General features: G+C 40.3%; 2 protein-coding genes across 2 annotated transcripts in view; both read left to right on the forward strand.

Moving 5' to 3' along the window:
* LOC115672165 (protein NRT1/ PTR FAMILY 8.1-like) overlaps positions 1–26,480 on the forward strand; it is a 58,849-nt gene that overhangs the window by 13,493 nt on the left and 18,876 nt on the right. The gene's annotated exons all lie outside the window — the stretch shown is intronic.
* LOC115663996 (uncharacterized) lies at positions 18,803–20,157 on the forward strand. The gene is made up of 3 exons (XM_030585954.1): positions 18,803–18,944; positions 19,573–19,625; positions 19,714–20,157. The coding sequence occupies exons 1-3, from the start codon at positions 18,803–18,805 to the stop codon at positions 20,155–20,157; spliced, it is 639 nt and encodes a 212-aa protein (XP_030441814.1).

A 26,480-nucleotide genomic window follows, 5' to 3' on the forward strand; every position in this document is an offset into this window, starting at 1 on the left:
TACTTTTGAGCTAACATTATAGTAGTATTTTTGCATGACTCGTGATGCTACGTAATTATGTTATTTTGAGTTCTTCATGTATTTTGCAAGCAATTTTTTTTGTTTTTTGAAGCAAATTCCAATACAAATTGTATGTAGTAATGAGTAAAATTTAATCAGTCCCGTGCATCTCCACGTGTTAGATTCTAATTTTACATTAAATTGGGTAGGGCCAAGTGCGAGTGCTTCCCAATGAAGTTATTAGAAACTTGTCTTTCCCGTTCAATTATTACCTTTTTCTCTAAGTAAAGATGAGTGAAAACTAAGGTGAGAGAGATCAGAGATAGTATAAGGTATTTTATATGTTGATTACACAAACTGACGTGGTATAACCAACCAATCATATTATCTGGGTGATTTGTGTCTCATCTTATTTGGTGCTTAATCTTGAAAACATTCAATTTTAATTGGCTTGATGCATCTCGTGTCGCTGTCATGTGATACATGGTATAGCCATGCGATATCTAAATCCAAGAACCAGCACGGCAGTTTCAAAGATCACTTAACTTTTAGAATCACGAAAAAAGTAAAATATACCTTTGTGCTAGCACAGATATTTGTTATTGGCCTGGCATGCTTTGGAATGGCCTTTTCTTTCTTTCTTTTTTATCTTTCTTTTGTAACTTTTAACAACTTTTTAACAGCCTCTAGCAATTGAATTTTTCCATTTACAGTGCAAAAATCTGTTTGCGTGCCCAGTCGAAAACGTGTGACCAATATAAAAAATTTTAAAGCGTGCAAATGTGTAGCAAATGCGATTCGGAGACGAAATTTCTAGAATGATGAAAAAGGTATAATTCAAAAAGACGAGCGAGGAAGTGGGTTGAGTTTGTTATGGCATGAACAAGCCATAACTTTTAACAAGCCCATCACATCAATTAGGAAAGCTCATTTAAGGTTGCTATACTTTAGCAGAATCCATCATTTTTTGCATATTTGGGGTAACTTCCTATGTTGAGCCCCCTTGTTAGAACTCCTTTGGCCCATTTGTAATCTTTACCATGTTTATAGTTTAGCTGTTTTTCAGGACATATTTTCGTGTTAATTAGGGTTTCCTAGGCTTTTAAAGGTACTCTTATTTGTTTTTGTCTATCTCGGACACTCAATATGGCCTCTTTTCTAAAAATATAAATTGCTCGAGAGTTTCCTCGATTGCGCTTGGGCGTGTTGCGCCTCTCGTGCGTATTTGGTCAAGTGGGAGCCCCAATTCGTGTTTAATCGTTTACATTAGGTCGGAAGGACTCCTGATCTTTCAAGACAAAAAACAACTGTTGGATCCTATTCTTTAATGGTCTTCTCAAAGAGGATATGGAAGAAAAACATTGTAAAATGCATTAATAATTATATTACTGGATTCAACACTCTTCCACCTTGTTTCCACATACTACATGTTATATTACTTATGATGTACAACTGGGTCCTGCCATTGTTTCGAGATGTAGATCTTGATTTGAAATTCTCAATGCAAAAATTGGTTGATTTGTTATTTTATTATACTTGGGAATCAAAGAAACCCTAAAAAAATAGGAGGGCATTATCGTAATATTCTTTGGCGATTGAATATGTATAGGCAAAGCCAAATAATATTGCTTAGAAAAGTTGCATTTGGAAATGTGTAATAATCACGAAACTCGATCACTACGGTGGGGTGGATGGAAAATAATATAGGATACAAACTATACTTGGCGCCCATATTTGTGTACAATGAGCACGTATCATTTAGCTTGGATCAGATTGGAGTTTTTTCTTATGCGTGCTCCAAAACTCAGGCAATGTGAATTAGTCAAAGTACCTTTAAACTCCATTCTATTCTAGTGAGTTATAAGATATATTTTGCACCACATTGAGAATTCGTCTCTTTGAATCTTGATGGCACTGGATCGGCACTCACAGGGTACCAGACCCGTCCCAAATCCTGATAAAGTTTGCGGTTGTAGTTAAGGGTAGCGGGATGAAATTCAGTTACCAAACCCAATAGGGTTTGAGACGGGTTCAGGATTTGTGTTGTCGTTGCCCTGAAACATATACCCCGAGAGCCATTTCACTAAAGTATTTGTATTCTCATGAAGAATATAAGGCCACCTATGTAATTGTATACACCCAAAATAGATCCTACTTGTGCCCATTTACATTCTTATTGCAAACATTCATTGTTTCCACATCATTTTTTATGATTCCTAAAATTTATCGGAGAATTTGAAATTAAAATGGTTGTGAAATTGTGGATTTGCAAGATTACATGTGTAATTATGAGATGGTTTACTAATTATTTTGTGTTAAACCAATTTTTAATAAGAAATTGTATAGGAGAAAATAATAAGCATAGTAGTTCCGAAAACCCGTTGAAAACTCGATGGATACCTGAAAAAACGCAAATAGGACGGGTTTGGGATTTTATTTATAAATTCTATAATAGAGTTTGGGACTGGTTTGAGAAATACCCAATAGTGGGCTAATGAGCTACAGTCTCTCTTTGGGTCCATGGGCCTTCATAACATCTTTTGAAATGAACATGTTGACATCTGTGGATTTTTTTTCTTTTGGTCAGAAGATATATGGGGATTAGTACACATAATTATTCCAGTAAGTACATCTTTGTCCTTGAGAAATTGCGTCCTCATGAGGAACTGATGTGGGAGAAGAGACGCAAGATAAAAGGGAAGAAATACAGAAGAATTTTATTTTATTTTTTCATGATCAGGGCACAAGCGAAAAGATCTGACTATTTGGAAGAAACACAGAAGAAATTTAAAAAAGATAGACAAGAACTTCGGAAGGAGTAACTCAATATCAGTGTAATCTTAATCATACGAATAAATGAAAAGAAAATCCCAGGCTAAACAGTGTATTTGTAGTGTCGACGGCTTGCTTGATAAGAAACGAAAAATGAGAGCAACCAGAAACAAATAAGAATTATGGAATATATCAAATAGGAAAAACCTAGAATAACGGGAAAATTGTTAGGCAAGTGTTAAATCTATTGCATTTATGCCAATTTAGTCTTAAATCTTTTAATTGTGTCAATTTAGTCTTGAACCTTTTGACCTAGAGCCAATTCAGTCCTTTCGGTTAATTTTGGCTGGATATTGCCTATGTGGACACTGACTGGCGCTAACGTGAATAACTTTTAATAATATTTTCATTTTTGATTGATTTATTTATTTTTCCTTTTATTTTCTTTTCTTCCCTTCCTTCTTCCTCCAGCTGGTCGCCAGACCTCAGCAACTGGCTAGAAGCAAGGGCTGGCCTCGCCAGTAGCTGTGCGAGGTACGATCTCACTGGATTTGGCGAGGTTAGGCTGCACCCATGGCCGGCAAGGCTCGCCCCTCGTCAAATCTAGCGAAGGCGAGGCTCACTAGAGGCTGGCGAGGTTGACCTTGCCGGCCCTCTCCTCTAGCCAATCAAAGAGGTCAATGATTGACCGGAGGAAGATGGAAGGGAAGGAAAAAAAAATAAATAAATAAATAAATAAATAATTGAAAAAATATTTAAATATTATTAAAATTTATCCACATTAGTGCCGACTGGCCTACATGACACGACCAGTATCCACGTCAGCAATATCTAGCCAAAATAAGTGGAAAGGACTAAATTGGCTATTGGTCAAAAGATATATGACTAAATTGGAACTATTAAAAGGTTTATGATTAAATTGTCACCAATGAAATAGGTTTAAGACTTTTCTGACACTTTTTCCCTAGAATAACAATCTGACACCCACTTGTTTATTTAGAATTAAGTTGAAGTGAATAATACTTTTATGCTTTGCCGCTAAAAATTTGAAATATAATCCAAATTTTAATTTTTTTTTTAAAGATCTGTATGTGAATTTACGCGTTAATATTTCTGCATGTTTCAAGTGATTAGGATGAAAAAAATTCAAAGTGATGCATCGCAAGATTAAAGTTAAACAAAAGTTAAAAGTTAAAAGTCCATCTAGATACTAACAAAATTATAAGTTTATTCTTTGAGGGGCATGGTGTCGCCCTGATCTTAGGTGCAATTTCGACACTTCATGTGCTCATCAGGAACTGTATAAATTGGCTCCAGTGGTGCTTTAGTTATTGATCTGCTACTCTTATCCTTAATGGTATAAATGACATAATAGTATGTCGCGAGTCAAAATCCAAATGGGTGGTCTCGATATTGGATTTTTTGCAATGCGTAATATAGGGAGTGAAACTTTGTGCCATTGCTTAAGTTAATGTATGTAAATGCACGTCAGTAGGCTTTATGAAGAAAAATTTAAGAGCGCAACGTAAAAAAATCATCGATCCAACGTAATTAAAAATGTTCAATCCAAGATCGGTATATAGATTTAGAACACCTAAATAACAATTCGATAAACAAACACTTGATGAAATCAAATCACACACTGCCGGTCTCATCATGAGAGTTGGCCGTACCCAAAGTCGTTACTTTAATTGCAAGAAGGGGGATGCCGAAGACATGGTCAGTGACTCTGTAGCAAGGTAGTTGTATTTGAACGTGCAGTTTGATCACCTCCTTTTTGGGGAGAGCTAATGTTTGTTGGATATTTAGGTTTGATATTGCTTTACACCCGAAAAGAGGTGAGCTACATTGAGTTCAACTTGCATATGGAAGTTATCTTTCGTTTATGGATGGTGAAGTAAGACCAGGCTCACAAGCCGAGTCCTTATTTGAGACTGATTAGACACTTCATGATTTTATTTGACACTTTGTTTACTTTGGACCCCTGTTTGAGAAAAAGCCTCCACTTGGGGTACCAAAATGAAATTTTCCCATATTTCTTTTCTCCGGCTAAATCATGCATTCAGACGTCATCTCTAGATTCGCCCGCAACCCGATGATCGATCTTGTACGTCGTACGTCTAATTTATGACGACTAGGACCACATCATCATCATCATCAAAAAATTTGTTTTTAGGAATAATTATATAAATAGTCAATCAATTTTGATTCAATATTCAATATCATTATTGTGTTTTAAAATTATTTAATGTGACCCATCAATTTTGATCCAACGTGCAATGTTATCGTTGAATTTTTAATTTATTCAATATAAGGGATACGTATAGAATGCATAAATTGAGTAAGGACACCAACTGCATATGCAAGAGCAGGTTGCACGAAAGAAACTAGCATCTCATCTCATCTAATAAGGAATAGGAACCGATGAACTTTTGTTATATATTCAATTTAGATTAAAACTGTTACGGAAACATTGAATATTTTCATATAGTCGAGAGACAAATTTAAACATATATCACATTAAATAATTTAAAAGTTCAGGAACAACGTTGCACATTAGATAAAGTTCAAGAAATATTTGTGTCATTTTCTCTTTTTTTTTATACTATCATAATCATATTGATGGAATCTTCATCAGGCAAGAGAACGTTTGATTTCGAAAGTATTGGTTACACATATCCCGAAAAGAATTAATGTATTGAAAATCGATATACTTCCTTATTTAGTTACTTAACAAGTGTCGTCTCGTGGGCATTCATTAACAGAACTCTTATTAAGAAGTGGCCCTTTAAATTTTTTAAACTACTCAAGTAAAAAAGAAGTTTGTAAATGTTAAAACTAGTCTGGAGAGTTTCATTGCCAAAGTAGATTGATCCCTAGTTCAGCTAATCGGACCTCCTGAGTATGAAAATAGATTCACCACCATTTTCTGAGCAACGTGCTTAATTCAATGGTCGTACATTACAAATCGAAGATCTATCCAATTTCCTATTTATTTTTTTTATGACTAGGAAACCAAAGGTTTCGAGTTCACCAAATACACACTGATTTTATGAAATTCAATAAGATGCGTCACGATTTATGGGGTTGCTTAAGTGATAAGCGTGATTGTCCCCCTCACTTAAAATTTGGGTTCGGACCATCACGCATGCGCATTCTTTTGGCGCAACTCTAGAAGTACAGACCTGTGTGTGCGAGACGGGTGGACTGTCGTGCTCAATTAGGGATTAGTTGGGTTCTCAAAATATCCCGAGAAATCCTTTAAGACGTAGTACGAACTTGAAATTTACTCAATGACATGAGAAATTGAATCGATTTCGATGTCCTACTGTTCACTTGAAAATCCATCAATCTTTTTTCTTTTTGTTGAACATAAATCAAACTTTGGTAAGTAATTTTGGGCATTGATCTGCAGTCTGTCCTCTGCATATATAAATATTTATACCAGCTTGAGCCAAAAATAATCTGAGAAATAAATATATATATATATATATATATACCCGTTGACTTCCATTTCAGGAATCAAGATTCCCTATCCCAGCGGATTTGCGCGTGATTCCCTCTCCTCGCAACTGAAGGTTGATAGCAAAACAAAATATCATCATATTTAATTTTCTATACCATCACCTCCTAATTAAATGGATATTATTAACAAATTTCCCAAGAACACATGTTAAGCATCTTTATAAAAAAATTACATCATTTTCAAAGCACTATTTTCTTAGTGCCTTGCACACTCGATGCATTGAAAATGAAATTCTTTATTATTATGTATGGTTAATGAGTGTTTTTAAAATACTCGCTAATAAGATTGTAATTAAATAAACCCGGTGTAAGATCCGAAGACACCTACCATCCAAGTGCCTCGAGATATGTGCTTCGCACAACCCACATCACCAAGTCACTATATTATTATTATTCTTTTGCCTATTAAAGGTTAATAGTAAAGTTAAAAAGACTAGCTATTTTAATTTAGTACACCCCTTATTAATAAACACAAACACAAAAAATAAGAATCTTTTCAACGGTTTGGTGATACCCACTTAATTTCTTCTTCTTCTGTTTTTTTCACTCGAATATATATATTTTTCGAGTCATTTTATTTTCTTGATTTTTAAAAATCCAAAAACAGTATTGTTCAAAATATTGGACACAAATGGTCCTTGACATAATAAAAGAGTATAGCTCGAATGGGACTTCAATTTATTAATAATACATTTGGGGTCATGATGAGGAATGAGATGTATTAACAATAATAATATGACAAATGAGTGATTTGAAAAATATTTTCCGAAAAATGATTGCTTATATTGTTTAGAAAAATTATTCAATGGAAAATGTTTTCATCATCAATAACAATGTATGCCTAACTATTTTCGTAGGCAATGAAAAAAATCTTCTATTCATTTATTTTTGTAAGTGATCATATAAGCAATTATTTTTTGAAAATATTTTTCAAATTACTTATTTTCTGTGAAACGAACGCACCTTTAAATGCCAACAAATTTAAGCGACGTGGGATATCGCAACAAGTACCGCGTACTCTTTTAAACGTGCAAAAAATAAGAAGAAAAAGTGAAAAAAGAAGCGAAGAGATTCAAGATTTACGTGTTTTTTTTTTATTCCTATGACCAAACCGCAGATTCCTGCCCCCGAATCGAGCGGGTAAACAAATACCGAGAAATTCAGTAGGAGGAATCTACAAATAATGCACATTGCGAGGGCTTGGTAGCAATAACCCGAAAGTATCGAAGCTCTAAAGGCGCTTTTTACGTGAGCTCCACATGGTATGAGATCACTGCCTTGCTCCTCTCCTCGTGCGTGCAGGTTAGGCAGTTCAATATATAATAATCACGACACGTACGTGGCACACATTATCACATGTACGCCAATCACATGCTCATGCACCGAGTCTCACACACTCGCATGCCAATCCATGCATGTTCACGCATGCAAATGTCGTCGACATGTCACGTGTATTTCCCGACCCACTGGCCCACACTGGCAATCGCCCAATTTATTAATTATTACGACGACTCGAGTCAACAACATTTACGGCCCGGTGCATCTAGCCTGCTTCAAAGTGCATGAGGCGCAGCAACCGATCTGACCCAGTGTCTCTAGCCTGCTTCAAAGTGCATGAGGCGCAACACTGAACTCCTTACAAACCAGAGCCTGCTGCAAAGTGTATGAGGATGGTCGTCTTCCGGACGTACCGGGCATCGTCCTGCTTCAAAGTGCATGAGGACGGTATCGACCCGAAGGTCACGACCCGAAGGCCCTTAGGTGATCACACAACCCATTATTATCTGAACCCAGCGTAACACACATCAGGGTATTTTAGGTGATCACATGCTCATGACAGGCACGCAGTCTCACACAATTTCATCACAAGCCTCATTCTCGGCATTCATAATACGTGCCATGAAATGCAACATGAGCATCCACATAACATAGGCATATGCACACAGTTCAATCAGAGTCATTCCACAGTGCCTAATTCACAAGCCACGTGCTTACTTGGCCTATTAATACCGTGCGGCCCAATTCCAAATACACAATTCAAGCCATCAATTGGTCAATCACACTCCGCACGATTCCGCCACACAAGCACGCAATATGGCATTTCACAATTAAACACAATTGATCACCAATCAATCAACAGCCAACCATTCTGGGTAATCCCGGCCATTCAACTAATAATTCTTGCTGTCCATTATAATCCGGTACATTCCTCAAAATATGGACAGCCGTTATTTCATCAATCCGGGCCCAACAATTATCCGTAATAATCCCACTAATTTCCTCGGATTTTATTTCCACCAAACCATCCTCAATCCAGTCCGAATTACACACTGATACTACCCAAACCTGTCCAAAATACACCGATAATACCTAAGCCAGTTCAGAAAATCGCACTATCAGTCCTAATCCGGGTTTAGGAATTTTACTCACCTAATCCAAGGTCACGACGACGGGGAACGGCGGCTGATCACTGGTGAACAATGAAACCGGCGGCAGAATTCCCGGCGACGGCGTACGGACGGCATGAACAGTACCCCCGTACGGACGCTGAGAACAGTAACCCCTGTACGGACAGGCTGGGAACGGTGGCCGGCGCGACGGCCGTACGGACGCGACCGTACGGCGCTACAGTGCCGACCGTACGGACAGTGCATCTTTATTGGCGTCGTACGAAGGCGTGGGTGGGACGGCGGGCGTTGACGGAGCAGCGATCGGAGCTCCGGCGAAGCTCCGGCGGCCCTATTTGTCGGACGGGAAAGAGAGAAAAAGAGGGAGAAAGAGAGAGAAAGGGAGAGAGAAAGGGGTCGGACAGGGACAAGACTGAGGCTGGGGGATGAGGTGGTCCACGGCGGGGCACGGTGGCCGGCGGTGTGCTCCGGCGAAGCCAAACCAAGAGAGAAAATGAGAGAAAGAGAGGATGATCTGCTGGTGGGGGTGGTCTGGCCGTGAGGGAGGGTGAGGAGAGAGAGAAAGCAGTCCAAGTTGGTCAAATATATCAGCCCACAAGTGCTACGTGTCGCCGATCCGCGAAAAATGACCAAAACGCCCATAATCTAACGGTTCTAAAGAGATAGGCTTAAATAATTGAGGGGCAATTAGGTCTTTGGTGCCAATAATGCAGCTGATAACCTCTGGTAATTATCCCAAAAATATCCCAAAAATTCGGACCCGAAAATAGCCCAGGGGCAAAACCGCCATTTTCCGGTCCCGGGGCGAAATTCCAGTTTTTGCACGTACGTGTTCCATATGTGTGTGGCCAACATAATGTGGTGTCGGAATCGCGAAATTCATCGCGCAAGCCCTCGAAAATTGACTGCAAAGTTCCGGGAATAAAATAATATTATTTTTCCAATTTTTGTTGAAATTCCAATTTTTGGCCAAAACCACTCTAAATGTGCGCGGCCACCCCAAAATGACCTTGGCCACGAAAAATAACCTCAAACGGCCTCCGAATCCAGCTTCGATGCCCACAGGGGCAAAACCGTAATTTCTTAGTTCCGGGTCGAAATTCCATTTTTCAACCGTACTTACCCCAAACATGTGTGGCCAACATAATATGACGTCGGAATCATGAAAATAATCTTTTAAGCCTTCGAAAATCGACACTGAAATTTGGGTCCAATTTCGTGATCAAAACTCGCTAGATTTCAAATTTTAAAGCCTCTGACTAACAGGCGGCTGTTTAGGGTTTACGCGTATCGACCTAGGGTTATCCGAGTCATGACGGTCTCGATTACTCAGAGAATGAGAGGAATTATCGCTAGTTCCAGAGGTCACGATCGTTTGGTACAAGTTCGGGACTGGTTGGCCACGTGCACTTTCGGACTTGCAGAATCACCTGCGATCCGATGGCACATCGTTGGCCTTGGCCAAACCAAATCCGTCACTTTTCCTAAGATCAGCCCGCATTGACCCAAAATATTCCCTCATCATTTCGCGAGATCGGGGTTCGATTCTGGATCGGGTCCCTGGTCCACGTACTATTCTCCTAGTTAGTCATACCCTTTTGGTTAGTATCCCTAGAGTGATCAGCTCTGGGCGAGACTTGCTAAAATGAAATACGAAATATTGTCAGTTTTATTGATCCCGGAATCATATCGAAATTGAGGCTGTTACAAAACGTATGCAGGGTAGGTTTCAGGTTTCATAAATTGCGGAACCTGTTTCGACGGGTAAGTTTCAGATTCTAGGTAGATGGAATATGGAAACCTGTAATAAGATATTTGTGTTTTTTCTTGGTCTATGTCGTCGTGTGATTCTACGTTGTTCTATGGAATTAGATGATGAGTGTATAATCGGGAACCACTAGTCTGAACTTTTATTTTATGACTTGTTAATGTTTCATATTTTTCGTCTCTCTAAATATAAGTTGTGGTCGGTGGATTGTAACAGCAAGTGATGATAGGTTGAGCATAGTTCCAAGATAGAACTTGGAATCTGAGAACTTGATCATTGGGAACTTATAGGTTCCAAGTTCCAAGATATGCATAGTAGGTTCCAGGTTCCAAAAATTAGATAACCTATTTCGACGAGTAGGTTCCAGATTCTAGGTAGGTGGAACCTGAAACCTTAAACCTTAAATAAGATTTTTGTGTTTTTTCTTAGTCTATGTCTTCTTGTGATTCTACGGTGTTCTATGGCGTTAGATGATGAATGTATAATCTGGAACAACTAGTCTGAGCTTTCATTTTATGACATGTTAATGTTTCATATTTTTCGTATGTATATATATAAATTATGGTAAGTGGATCGTAGCAGCAAGTGATAGTCATTAAAGGTGATGACTCGTTGCAATTGTTCAATTAATAATACAAGTAGAACCTGAATAGATCCCGGAACCGACCTTGGAACTTATGACAGGTAGCTTCTAGGTTCAAAAGTATGTAAAGCAAGTTCCAAGTTCTAAAAAATGAAGAATCTGTTCCCATGAGTAGGTTTCAGGTTTCAAGTGAAACATTTACAGAACCTGAAACCACTTATCCCTAATACAAAGTAGTATAACTCTTGCATTGACCGGTTCCAATTTCCGAACATTTGAACCTCATATATATAATCGAGTTCACCGTCGTGACTAGTGTTTAGAACCCTTATCTTCTACTAATTAGGTTTTAGATTGTCGTTAGCAAAGGGCAAAAGCCGTCTCTGGCGAGAGTCTCTCTCTGTATTAATGTGAAATTAATCGTGTCACGCCCCGTACCCCACGAAGCGCGAGCATCCCACCACAGGTCGATTTGTGCGCGACGTCCCAGGAATCGTCGCCGACCCAACGCCCAAATCAAAGAACAAACACAAGGGGAAGCAATTTAAATAATTAAACAAACCCCGACAGATAATAAAGGAGACCAGAGTAACCAAACAGCCACCAAACACTTCAGAAAAATATGCACAATGGTATTGCTATAGAAAACCTTTTTACAACGTACTTCATACAGATCAAAAGATTATAATGAAGACAACAACTTCTAGCAGCCACCAGATCAAAAAGGTATTATGGCTGGGGAAAGGTGGGGTCAACTACAGGGAAGATCGCAGTCAAAAAGGTACTAGATTCCCTATAAAGAGTTGGGATCTAAGCTAGGGCTCCCAATCCGGATCTGACGATTCTGAGGACTCCCATGCTGAACTCTCTTGAGGCTCGGACTCTTCGGAATCCATATCCGATGCTGCTGCCTCTTCGTCTTCCGTATCCGGTTCAAGCTCTGGGTCAAGATAAAGCCCTAACTCATCATCGAGTCCTACTTCTACATCCGATCCTACCTCTGCTACTTCCCCATGGTCTTCATCAGAATCTAGATCCATGTCCTCCAGTTCGTCTTCTTCCTCGGCATCTTGGTCTAGGTCTTCAGCTATCACCTGTGGCTCCCCATCCATAGGTTCATCAACGCCATCTACATCGTAAACATCCTGAGGATTGATCACCTCGCCATCCGCATAAATGGATTCCATCAATCCATTTTGACCGATTGGCGCATCAACAGTCCTATGAGGTTGCCCGAGGTTTCCGTCTGCATTTCGCAAGCACCAAGCCACGTACTCTTGAGTCTGATGAAAATATTCTCTCACGTTCACGAACACTATGGATCGGTATCTTACATACGCTTCCCCGTTCCCTGCGGGGAAGACTCTCATCGTACGATGAATCTGTACAGGGATCCCAAAAAGTGGTGGCGGCGTCGGCATGCTCAGGGCTGGGGGTCTGAAAATGTGGGTTATTACAACCGTGAGACGAATCTCAGCGAGTGTAACCCCTAAACCTAGGCTAGGCTAACATGCATTCTCCTGACAGGGAAAACAATCACACACACTCACAAACAACAATAATGGCCTAGGCCCTCGGGCCCAGGTTGGCCACATTCTTGACCCTGCAGGTTAGACAATTATATAAAATGCCCAAGGCACACACGTGTACTCATTTAGTCACACGTGTACTCATTTAGTCACACGTACGTCAAACGCATGCTCATACTCATAAATGTTCATGTTGCACATCAGTCATCGAATTGCACGTTCTCGCACTCATGCACCCACGTGCCTCTAATATGCCATGCTCATGACTCGGCTCAATATCACACGCTGCCAATATCTCAATTTATTACTCGACCCGCGTAAAACGCATCAAGTCTCTTTCTTAGATCACAACACTCCGTGGCCCGCGTTAAAACGCATCAACTGGCCCAGTGTCTCTAGCCCGGGTCAAAACGCATCAGGCGCAACACCGCTCTCCTTACGAACCAGAGCCCGCGTAAAACGCATCAGGTTGGTCGTCTTCCGGACGTACCGGGCATCGTCCTGCTACAAAGTGCATGAGGACGGCATAACCCGCGTAACACACATCAGGGCGAAATGTGATCACACGTACACACAACTGGTTATTATCTGAACCCCGCGTAAAACGCATCAGGGCATAATTAGGTGACCACATGCTCATGGCAGACACGCATTCTCGCACAATCTCATCACGCGCCTCATTCTCGGCATACACAATGCGTGCCCATGTAATGTCACACCATGCACCATGAGCATCAAACATAACTCAAGCACTCAATTAATTCAATGCCACAAACACGTGGTCGGTTTATAAATAGTATGCTCACTTGGCCAGTTAATACCGTGCGGCCCAATTCCCAATACACAATTTCATACTCAATTCGAGCCGTCAATTGGCCAATCACACTCCGCACGATTCAGCCACACGAGCACACAACATGGCATTTCACAATTAAGCACAATTAATCACCGATCAATCAACAGCCAATCACTCGGGGTAATCCCGGCCATTCAGCTAATAAATCTCGTTGCCCGCCATAATCCAGTATATTCCTCAAATCTATGGACAGCCACTATTTTCCCAATCCGATCCGATAATTATCCATAATAATCCTACCAATTTCCTCGGATTTTATTTCCACCAAACCATCCTCAATCCAGTCCGAATTACACACTGATACTACCCAAGCCTGTCCAAAATACACCGATAATACCTAAGCCAGTCCAGAAAATCGCACTATCAGTCCTAATCCAGGTTTAGGAGGTATACTCACTTAATTCAAGGTCACGACGACGAGGAACGGCGGCCAATCACTGGTGAACAGTGGAACCGGCGGCAGCGTTCCCGGCGACGGTGTACGGACGGCGTGAACAGTGACCGTACGGACGGCGGTGAACAGTGACCGTACGGACGCTGTATGGACGGCGATGAACAGTGACGTACGGACGTCGACAACGTCACAGTGGCAACAGCTCAGCCGATCGGGCTCCGGCGCGGCGGCGGTGAGGCTCCGGCGCGGCGGCGGTGCTAACCCGGGAGAGAAAAAGGGAGAGAAAGGGGTCGGGTGAGGCTGAGGCTGGGGACAGAGGTGGTCGACGGCGAGGCACGGTGGCCGGCGGTGAGCTCCGGCAAAGCCAAGCCGAGAGAGAAAATGGGAGAGAAAGAGTGATCGGGAGGGGAGAGAGAGCTCTGGCCGAGAGTGAGAGTGAGAGGAGAGAGAGAGGATTAAATTCTGGTCAAATAATAGGGGCTAGGGCGCCATGTGTCGCCAATCTAGGCAAAATGACCAAAACGCCCCTAATCTAACGGCCCTAATTAATCCTTATCCAAAAAGTGAAGGGTAAAATGGTCTTTAGCCCCAATAATGCAGCTGATAATCATCAATAATTATCCCAAATAATTTCCTAAAAATTGGGACCCGAAAATAGCCCAGGGGCAAAACCGTCATTTTTCCGATCCCGGGGCGAAGTTCCATTTTTCGCCCGTACCAACCCTCCATGTGCGTGGCCAACATAATGTGGTGTCGGGATCGCGAAAACAGCCCTTTAAGCCTTCAAAAATCGACTGCAAAGTTTCGGGAATAAAATAATATTATTTTTCCAATTTCTGTCAAAATTCCAATTTTTTGCCATAACGACTCCTGGTATGCGTGGCCACCCTAAAATGGTGTCGACCTCGAAAAAATAACCTCATTTGGTCTCTAAATGCAACGCTGGCGTCCCGAGGGGCAAAATCGTAATTTTTCAATCCCGGATCGAAATTCCAATTTTCAACCATACTTACTCAAAATATGCGTGGCCAGCATAATATGACGTCAGATTCCCAAAAATAGTCTCTTAAGCCTTCGAAAATCGGCATTGAAATCCGAGCCCAATTTCGTGATCATAACTCGCTCGATTTCAAATTTCAGGGTCTCTCACTAACGGGCGGCTGTTTAGAGGTTACGCGTATCGACCTAGGGTTATCCGAGTCATGATGGTCCAGATCATTGAGAGAATGAGATATTATCACTAGTCTCAGAGGTCACGATCGTCCGGTTTAAGTTCAGGACTGGTTGGCCACGTGCACTCTCGGTCGTGCAGAATCACCTGCGATCCGATTGTACATCGTTGGCCTTGGCCAAACCAAATCCATTACCTTCCCTAAGATCGGCCCACATTGGTTCATAATATTCTCTCATCATTTCTCGTGATCGGTATCCGCTTCACGATCGGATCCCTGGTCCACGTACCGTTTTTTCCAGTTAGCCATACCCCATTGGTTAGTATCCCGAGAGTGATCAGCTCCGGGCGAGACTTACTAAAATGAAATGCGAATTAATATCAGTTTTATTGATCCCGGAATTACATCGAAATTCGGGCTGTTACAAATCGGGTCAAAAAGCGATATGTCCCATTTGTCAAATTGAGCAATTTGACGGAAGGCCTAAGATATAACGACAATTATCATCGCTCATGAGTTATTATTACTCACCATGTGGACTAATAATAATATTATAACTAGGCAGCATGTAAGAATGAGATAATGCAGCACAAGAACGAGAGGTCCAAAAACAGTCCCAGAAAATGACAAAAAAGAAAAATCCCTTCTTCCTCTTCTTCTCATTCTCCTTCTTCTTCCCCATTTTTCAACCAAAGAAAAGATTTTCGAAACGATGATCGCACTCAAAATCCTGCATGTGGCATCCTCAAATTTCGACCATATTCGGGATGTAATGAAATGATGATTTTAATCGATGCACTATTAGTAATTCTCACTCTGAATTAATCACTCATGAGAGACTAACCGATAGGGAAAGGCTGTTAAGGAATTAAGTATGCACGACCTGAGAACTCGACCAGGGATTGACAATTCGACCATAAAGATTGACGAGGGACAATTTTGAGCCATTATAGACCGATCAAGGGATGGTTATAGAACGATTCGCCAATAGCATACAATCGGATTGCGGGTGATTCCGCTTGACCGTTGTATGTATTGCGAACGATCCTAAACCCATTGACTGATGATCGCGTACTTTGGAACTAGCGATTGATCCCTCGCAATTACATGACAATCGAGATCATCCATGGTTCGAGAAAACATAAATGTGGTTTGATACCGAATCAACCACGGGTCGAATTCGCGTAACTCCTAAAAGCCGCCCGTTAGTTTGAGATATACTAAAGTCGGAATTGATTGATTTTTACCAAGAATTAGAATCCGAATTTGGATGTCGAATCTCCGAGGATTTCAAAACTAAATTATTGGACACCGCCTCATTGATTTGCTCGTTTATCGGTTTGCTCGAAATTCTCGGAAAATGATTTATCGGGCCGAGAATTTGAGCCCACGAGGAAGTGGGCCGGATGAAGGCACATTGGGTCTCAAGCCCAATGTGATTCGGCCACATGAGCCCAAGGCAAACCCAAGTGGCCCAATTTAGCCCATTGAACCCAATTTCAAGCCCAATTTGAATTCAAACCCAAGTTTGAGCCCATTAGCATTTTCAAGTCCATTCATAATCCGTTTGAGCTCAAATTTGATTTATACGAGTTCGTACAAAATTCTAGCTCGTATACGCATATAAATATTTTTATACCTTGTGAAATTACCAAAATACCATTCTAGCTTTTATGACAAAGAAACAAAGGCATTTAAGAGAAAGAAGACTTTTGTGCATTTTTGAATGATGAAAGAGGACTTTGAAGGCTTGCCTTAAATGAGAGAAATATCTCTCTTTTGTCTCTCTTTCCTCACTCTCTCTCATTTCACGTCCACCCCCTTCTCTCTCTTTTCTATCTCTCCATTTTCCTCTCAATTTTCACTCTTCTTCCCCCTTTTCTTCCTTTCTCGACCAAACCAGCAGAACAGCCTTTGGGCTGCTGTTCTTGCTGCCTTACACCACTACTGAACCACCAGCAGCTCGCCGTGTTCTCCTGGAGCCGTACACCGCCCGTTCAAGCCTTTTTCCGCCGCCGGTTCAAGGCCGCCGAGCCAAAAACAGCCGCCCCAAAGCTGCTGTCCAGCCGAGACCCAGTCGTCTTTCCGTGTCAATTCCGGACCGTGCAAAGCGTAGCCCTCGCCGCCGCCGACGCACCGGTGTCTCCGGAATTTTAAGCGGGTGAGTTTTCGCACTAATCCTTTGATTAGTATGTTAAACTTGCTTAGGATTGATTAGTTTAAGTTAATTGTGCTTAGTACTCATTGATTAAGGATTAGTGATAATCTATTTGATTAATTATATTATTATTTTATTAATTTTCGGAAATAAAATAATAATATTTTATTAATTTTCGGAATTAAAAATATTATTATTTTATTAATATTTTTGTGGAAATTCCGAAATTAAATTGTGTTTATTTTAGGCTTAAATTGTGATGCCTAAGCTAGAATTTGCCTTATATATTGGTTTGTATGCCAAATTGAATTGTTTGGTTACGGTGAAATATAAAATTACGGGTATTTAATTAATAAACCCTGAGGTGTCGGGTTTATTTGTTAAGTTTTATGTGAGAAATATGTTGTGGATACTTGAATATAGAAGCATGCCAAGATTGGGAATTTATTGATATGTGCATAATCACGTGTGAATATTTTAGTACATTTTTTTACGTGTGAAAGTTGCAATATTTCAACCTATTAGCACGGATCATGTTTACATCTGCTATTGAAAATTATAATGATGGAACCTGAGTGTTGCTATGTGTGCATGATCACCTAAAGGTTCCTTTCGTGCCCGGTTATACCGGAAAACCGTATACCGGATGACCGCCAACCTAGGGTTTGGCCGTGGCCCTAACGGGTGTCCCCAATTTGGTAATTGGAAGCCGTCGCTGGTAGCAGGGGAGACGTAGTCATTCGCGAATCGGATTCGGAATGAGCCCATTTATGGGATATGCCGTCATTGAGGTTGGTGAGACGATGCCGTGCCCGATGGTTGATGCGTATTCTGATTGCATTATATGCTTATTGGATTATCATGGCATATGGTGAATTATAACGTATAGGGCGTGTGCATGTGCCAAGACAAGGTAAGGCTGCCTGTGATTGTGTTGTGAAGTACCTGTATGTTCTATATTGAGTTGTCTGCCATCGATGTATCGTTGCATGGGTTAGGTACATCAGAGATGAGTTGACCTCCTAGTCGAGGCTTAGGTCGTAAACTCGCTGAGATTTATCTCATCCGTTGTTGTTAACCACTTTTCAGGTCATCCGAAATGAGTACACGTACCGTTTCTTGGGAACCGGCTTTTTGAGGGAGAATACCTTTTGCGATTATCCTCGTAGATAGAGGAGCTAGGTTAACCCCTACCTGTTCTGGTTGTAATCGGGAAGGTTCGCATGGCGGACTTGTAATATATTAACCCGATGTATTGCTGATGATGTTGTTTAAATTGAGGTGTGTTTTCCTTACTATCCCGTTTATTGATTGCTGTTGGGTGAATTAAGTTCGCTTCCGCATGCGTTTAATCGTTAGTAATTCGATTGGGTCGGCGATGCATCCTAGGACATCGCATTTATAACGACCTTGGTGGGATGTTAGTGCGCTCGAGGGTCGGGGCGTGACACTGCACACCTCCTTCTCCCCCACCGACCCCTCCGCCTTCCTCCCCTCCAACCCCAACCCTAAGAAGAAGCGCCCGGCCCTCTCACTGTGCAGGTGCAAGCACGACGGCTCCTCCTCCTCCTCCGGCCCCTCTCCCGCCGCCGCCGCCGCCGGAGGGCGACACCCGGAAGCAGGAGCTGCTGGCCCAGATGGCGATGTTCCAGGCGCAGAAGGTCCGGCTCACCGACTACTTGGACGAGCGGTCGGCGTACCTTACCCAGTTCGGCGAGGAGGCCGGCGACGAGTTCGACAAGATCGGGGAGGACGCTCTCCGAGGCCTTGACGAAGCGGGTAACCGGTTGTGTGCATCCTCATGATTTTTCCAGATCCGATTAGATATTGGGATAGGAGAGTGCGATTGGTCGAAGTGGAAAATATTAAAAAAGAACATTTCGAAATTGGTTTTTTCTCTTTCTAATGCTGCCTTCTAATTTGGGAAATGGCAAAAAGAATATCGGTTGGTACTAAATTTTTGCAGTTTACTTGATATTATGATATTACGCTTGGAATTAATTTATATGCTAAGCATACTACTGTTGCATAATAAACTTTTGGGCTAACGTAAGTAACAATGGTGATCTTTTGCACCCTCCGTCTAGTGAGAAGTATTTTGTATGGCGGATATATCACGTAATAGGAACACGTGGTGTAATCGGCCAATCACAAGTGAGATGTATATACACGATGCTGTCAAGTATGATAAGATTGATAGCGCGTCGGTAATCGGTAATGCCGATTGGTTGGTTATATCACGTCATAGGTGTCACTTCTAATGTTTTTTTTTTCTCTTTATGTATGTACATGTATACTTTCTCTGTATTATGTAAATAATATCTTTTTCATTAGTTAGTAATTTAAATATTTATAATAAGTTGATCTTGCAAAATCTTTTAAATGTTAATTTTTTGTATGCACGCAGGTGTGTGCACCTTTTCTAGTAGGGAGATATTTCTTGATATTGCTTTCATTGTCGTACATCATGTTTACAAGGAGAAACATAATTTTTCGGGTATCTTTTTGAAAGCACATGTATATCTTCCTTTGCACGTATTATTGGCAGATAATGGAGAACATAGAGAGCAGAATGCAAGCATTTGAAGAATCCACGGAGCTCAACAAAATGGAGATCGACGAGAGCGACAAGAAGCTGGCAGAATTCGAGGGACAGGTCGAGAAGGACCGCAATGAGGGGCTCTTCTTCAAGAGCCTCACCCAGAAGAAGCCGGTCGAGAAGGCGAAAGCCAAGGAGGAGGCGAAGAAGATCCAATACGTCGCGAAACAGAGCGCCGGGTCGAAAACCCGAAGGAACATCTACCTCGTGCTGATTGGCATCCTGGTTGCCGGGATCGCTGACTCTTTCATCTCTTCCTTGCCCGATTGGAGAAAAGTTGCGGTCCTTGGGGCGATTCTAGTGGCTTTGATTACTCAGTTCACATACGAGCAAGGGATGCAGTCGGCAACAGAGCAGACGGAGAAAGAGAGATCTGATCGAGAAGATAAGTAAAATTTCGACCTTTTTTTCCCTCCATGATCTAAATGTACATTCTTTGCTCACTGATGACTCTGGCAATAGACAGGATGATGCCATACTATAAAGCAAAGTCCATAGTTTGGTTTTGATATGATATATGAAGTTCGTTCTTTCTTTCCTTCCCTTGACTATGTACTGTCAGGATTAGGATGTTTTAGGATATCTCCTGCATGCATACTCACACATGGAGATTTTCAAGAGCTCTTCAAAAGGATGGTTGGCCTTGTCGCTCTACGGGTGAAAATGCTCTGCTTTGCATGGTACTTCCTTCGGTGCCTCAACATATCTCAATAGTTGATAAAAATCTCATCATAAACTAATTGTCGAAATTTATTAAAACAACAAAGATACCGTGCCGGATAAATGATTCACGTCCTTCTCATGTATTCATATTTTTCGTCAAACTGAGTAGCATTCACAGAAAAGCTTATGTCACATTCTGAATTTCGACTCATTTTCGGGATTTATGAAATGAATATTTATTCAACGTGCTTTCAGTTAAATCTCGCTCGGAATTGATCACTCTCGAGTAGACTAACCGTTAGGAAATGGCTAGCTAGGAATCAAGTACGTGGACCTAAGAACTTGGCCATAGATTGATATTTCGACCATAAGAATTGACGAGGGGATATTTTGGGCCGTTATAGGCCAATCCAAAAATGGTTATGGAACGATTCGCAAATGTATGCAATTGGATCGAGGGTGATTCCGCATGGCCATTGTACGAATTTCGAACGATCCTAAAATTAATCCGAACGACCGCGTCATTCAGAACTAATGATTGACCCTCGCAATTACATGATAATCAAGGTCGCCATGCTAACATCAGAGTCCAAGTTACCAACAAGTCTGGACCCAACAAGTACACGGGAGAGATACAGGTTGTTGCTACCTATGTAGCACCGACACATTGGTATGGCCAACGTGTCTGTGTCGACACCGACACGAGATCAAACAAGTGTCAGATTTCCGACATGCGGTCAATGCCTTCGACACGCGATTCCGACACGCACGGGGTCAATTTTATAAATTTTCAAAAACTTAGGGGTCAAAATGTAAACTTATAAAAAAAGAAAGAAAGAAAAAATGGAAGAAAAAGGGGCCAAACACACACGCTCTTTCTATTCCCATCTTCTTCGCTTACCCAGACAACCTCCCCCTCTCAAATTCTCTTCTTTCTGTCCTTTCCGTCAACCAACGACCATCGCAAGGCTCTCTCTACGCCACTCGCCGCCGCAGCCAGGTACACCTCTCTTTGTTTCTTCCCCTAATCCTATTGCTCTTCTTCACTCAACCTCTAGTTCTTCGCTGTCCGCCCTTGGGCTATGTGACTCATTCTGCTTGATGTTAGGTTGTCTTGGCAAGATTCACTGGAAATTGAGCGAGAGAAGCATTCTTCGTGATATTTTCTAGATGTGTTTAGTAATTAGAATCTGAAGCTATTTCTACAAGCATGTGCTACCAAACAAATGCAATTGAGTTGACATCTTATCCGGTATACCCATCTTCTTCGTCCCTTTTGAGCCCAAAAATACCAATTGTTTTCTCGAGGCTAAGCACATTCAATGCTGATTTCAATTTTAGGAAGAGGGAATAAGGTGATATCTTAATGAAACAAATTCCTTTTCAACACCGTAATTGCATGTAAATTGGTAATGCCATGAATTTATAATTATAATTGTTTCATCACATCAGTGAGTTTTCTCCTTATGCCCCTCGGACAAGAAGGTCTCTCTACTTCTTCTTGTATGATTGTTTACAACATTACCATATCAACATCAAGTTTTCCTGAGTCCTAGATGCTTTCAACCTACGTTTCGATAGGGTTGGAAGAGGCCAGTGAGGGCCGCCCTCGCCACTCGCGGCCTGGGTGAGGGTCCAACCTTTGCCAGATCCAGCAAGGGCAGCCATCGCCCAGGCCGCGAGGGTCCAGCCCTCGGCCTCACTTGTGACCGGCAAGGGCCGCAATGTCCTCGCCGGCCACCGACCACAGGCCAAAAAAGAAGAAGAAAAAAAAATTTTCTTTTCTATTTTTTATTCTTGTTCCTGGAATCAAGAATCAACTTTTTTTTTTATTCTTGATTCTATTCCAAAACTATTTTTGGGAACAAATTTGTTCCTGGGAACAAAAAATTTACTAAATGGATTTCTATTTTTTTTGTTCCTGAGAACAAAATAATAGAATCATGCACTATTTGATCGGTTACTAAATAGGCTCTTAGACTACTGTGTTTATCTTATTAAGCTCCATGTCCGACAGGAACAGAGCTCGAACTTGTTTCAATCACACTTGTCCTGACGCAATCTCTCTGATTCTTACGGTCTTTTCTGGCAGCTTTTATGTTGGAAATGATCGAAACTGCCTAAACATTTGAGAAAGATTTTGTTGTTTACACCCAGCTTAATTACCAGCACGTGGACAGTCATGTTCTCCCTTTTGTTGACCATATATCTGTAAATTTACTATAATATAAAGGAGGGTTTTAATATAATGGGCATATATCACGAGGCAGGGTTAGTCTTTTTATTTACTCTTTCTTCTCTATTTTCCTTTTTTTTGCCATCTATTATCTCATTAAGAATGAATGGGATAATTGTTTTTATCAGGAATTTTGAGTAGAGTTTAATTTATTAATTAAGCAATAATTTCATTTCAATTGATTTTATTGTGTAATTGAAATTGATATGAAAATGATCCTTACTTTTGATTTCTACTTTGGAAAAAAAAACGTGCAATTTTGATTACGTTGATCATATATTATGGTCTGGTCCAGACAAAATTTGATAAAAAGGACATATTTACCAACTCAGTTTCATAGATGAAATGTGCAGATAATTTTGTTGATTTGGCATAGATCAAATTACCTTCTAATAAGGAAAAAGGATATAATAAATACTCCGTGTTCTTAAGAAGGAGAGTCTCTCCATAAAGAGGATCTTTCCCGACATGTGTACAACTTGATTCTCTTGCGTGATTTAAACAAAATGTAGTAATTTTTTCTTATTAGCAATGCAAATAAAAATGAATGAATAGTTACATCAATGTAAAAAAAAATTATTAAGCATCTACAAAAATAAAATTTAAGATAAAAACGATACTCGCTGCAAAACACAGGTTTTTCACTATTTGCACATATATTAAAGTGATTGCACGATGGATAGTAAATTAGTAATCACATGATGTGGTCCTTTGAGAGTTTTCCGATGACTTTTATATTATATTCCAAACAAATTTTCTTTATCTATATAAATTTATATTCGTTCTTTCACCTGACCCTGAAACAACTATGTTTATCCAATATGTTATTATGAATAAGTGGCTGAAATGGTAACGATAGGATCATGTTCTCCTGAGGATTTCTATTTTCTAATGAAGTTCCTCCAAACTCACATTCCTGTGGATTCTTACTTTCGAAATGAACTCAAATCAATGCAAAATACAAAAATTTAAATAGTAAGAGAATACGGAGGTGCTGGAAAGTTTCTTAATCAGAGTTTTTTTTTTTTTTTTTTTTTTGGTAACCCAGGGAACCTCCGCACGGCCAACAGCCAGGGGAGTAAACCCTGGGGGCGACACGTGCTAGCCACCACACACGTGCCACCGGTTAAGTCACTCTGCGGCGCCCGGGATTCGAACATTCAACCTTTTGCGAGAGGAAGAGTGCGCGCTCCAGTAGCGCCACCCAGGCGAGTGGTCTTAATGAGAGTTTTACTTTCTATAAGATCCACACTTTATTATTTTGTTTTTGTTCTTAACTTTTGATTTCGCATTACTTTTGAGCTAACATTATAGTAGTATTTTTTGCATGACTCGTGATGCTACGTAATTATGTTATTTGAGTTCTTCATGTATTTTGCAAGCAATTTTTTTATTTTTTTGAAGCAAATTCCATTACAAATTGTATGTAGTAATGAGTAAAATTTAATCAGTCCCGTGCATCTCCACGTGTTAGATTCTAATTTTACGTTAAATTGGGTAGGGCCAAGTGCAGGTGCTTCCCAATGAAGTTATTAGAAACTTGTCTTTCCCGTTCAATTATTACCTTTTTCTCTAAGTAAAGATGAGTGAAAACTAAGGTGAGAGAGATCAGAGATAGTATAAGGTATTTTATATGTTGATTACACAAACTGGCGTGGTATAACCAACCAATCACATTATCTGGGTGATTTGTGTCTCATCTTATTTGGTGCTTAATCTTGAAAACATTCAATTTTAATTGGCTTGATGCATCTCGTGTCGCTGTCATGTGATACATTGTATAGCCACGCGATACCTAAATCCAAGAACCAGCACGGCAGTTTCAAAGATCACTTAACTTTTAGAATCACGAAAAAAGTAAAATATACCTTTGTGCTAGCACAGATATTTGTTATGGGCCTGGCATGCTTTGGAATGGCCTTTTCTTTCTTTCTTTTTTATCTTTCTTTTGTAACTTTTAACAACTTTTTAACGGCCTCTAGCAATTGAATTTTTCCATTTACAGTGTAAAAATCTGTTTGTGCCCAGTCGAAAACGTGTGACCAATATAAAAAAATTTAAAGCGTGCAAATGTGTAGCAAATGCGATTCGGAGACGAAATTTCTAGAATGATGAAAAAGGTATAATTCAAAAAGACGAGCGAGGAAGTGGGTTGAGTTTGTTATGGCATGAACAAGCCATAACTTTTAACAAGCCCATCACATCAATTAGGAAAGCTCATTTAAGGTTGCTATACTTTAGCAGAATCCATCATTTTTTGCATATTTGGGGTAACTTCCTATGTTGAGCCCCCTTGTTAGAACTCCTTTGGCCCATTTGTAATCTTTACCATGTTTATAGTTTAGCTGTTTTTCAGGACATATTTTCGTGTTAATTAGGGTTTCCTAGGCTTTTAAAGGTACTCTTATTTGTTTTTGTCTATCTCGGACACTCAATATGGCCTCTTTTCTAAAAATATAAATTGCTCGAGAGTTTCCTCGATTGCGCTTGGGCGTGTTGCGCCTCTCGTGCGTATTTGGTCAAGTGGGAGCCCCAATTCGTGTTTAATCGTTTACATTAGGTCGGAAGGACTCCTGATCTTTCAAGACAAAAAACAACTGTTGGATCCTATTCTTTAATGGTCTTCTCAAAGAGGATATGGAAGAAAAACATTGTAAAATGCATTAATAATTATATTACTGGATTCAACACTCTTCCACCTTGTTTCCACATACTACATGTTATATTACTTATGATGTACAACTGGGTCCTGCCATTGTTTCGAGATGTAGATCTTGATTTGAAATTCTCAATGCAAAAATTGGTTGATTTGTTATTTTATTATACTTGGGAATCAAAGAAACCCTAAAAAAATAGGAGGGCATTATCGTAATATTCTTTGGCGATTGAATATGTATAGGCAAAGCCAAATAATATTGCTTAGAAAAGTTGCATTTGGAAATGTGTAATAATCACGAAACTCGATCACTACGGTGGGGTGGATGGAAAATAATATAGGATACAAACTATAATTGGCGCCCATATTTGTGTACAATGAGCACGTATCATTTAGCTTGGATCAGATTGGAGTTTTTTCTTATGCGTGCTCCAAAACTCAGGCAATGTGAATTAGTCAAAGTACCTTTAAACTTCATTCTATTCTAGTGAGTTATAAGATATATTTTGCACCACATTGAGAATTCGTCTCTTTGAATCTTGATGACACTGGATCGGCACTAACAGGGTACCAAACCCGTCCCAAATCCTGATAAAGCTTGCGGTTGTAGTTAAGGGTTGCGGGATGAAATTCAGTTACCAAACCCAATAGGGTTTGAGACGGGTTCAAGATTTGTGTTGTCGTTGCCCTGAAACATATACCCCGAGAGCCATTTCACTAAAGTATTTGTATTCTCATGAAGAATATAAGGCCACCTATGTAATTGTATACACCCAAAATAGATCCTACTTGTGCCCATTTACATTCTTATTGCAAACATTCATAGTTTCCACGTCATTTTTTATGATTCCTAAAATTTATCGGAGAATTTGAAATTAAAATGGTTGTGAAATTGTGGATTTGCAAGATTACATATGTGTAATTGTGAGATGGTTTACTAATTATTTTGTGTTAAACAAATTTTTAATAAAAAATTGTATAGGAGAAAATAATAAGCATAGTAGTTTCGAAAACCCGTTGAACACTCGATGGATACCTGAAAAAACGCAAGTAGGACGGGTTTGGGATTTTATTTATAAATTCTATAATAGGGTTTGGGACTGGTTTGAGAAATACCCAATAGTGGGCTAATGAGCTACAGTCTCTCTTTGGGTCCATGGG

This window comes from Syzygium oleosum, unplaced genomic scaffold, assembly GCF_021117445.2.
Source record: "Syzygium oleosum isolate NSW1041296 unplaced genomic scaffold, Sole_v2.1 Sole_v2.03, whole genome shotgun sequence".
Taxonomy (NCBI): domain Eukaryota; kingdom Viridiplantae; phylum Streptophyta; class Magnoliopsida; order Myrtales; family Myrtaceae; genus Syzygium; species Syzygium oleosum.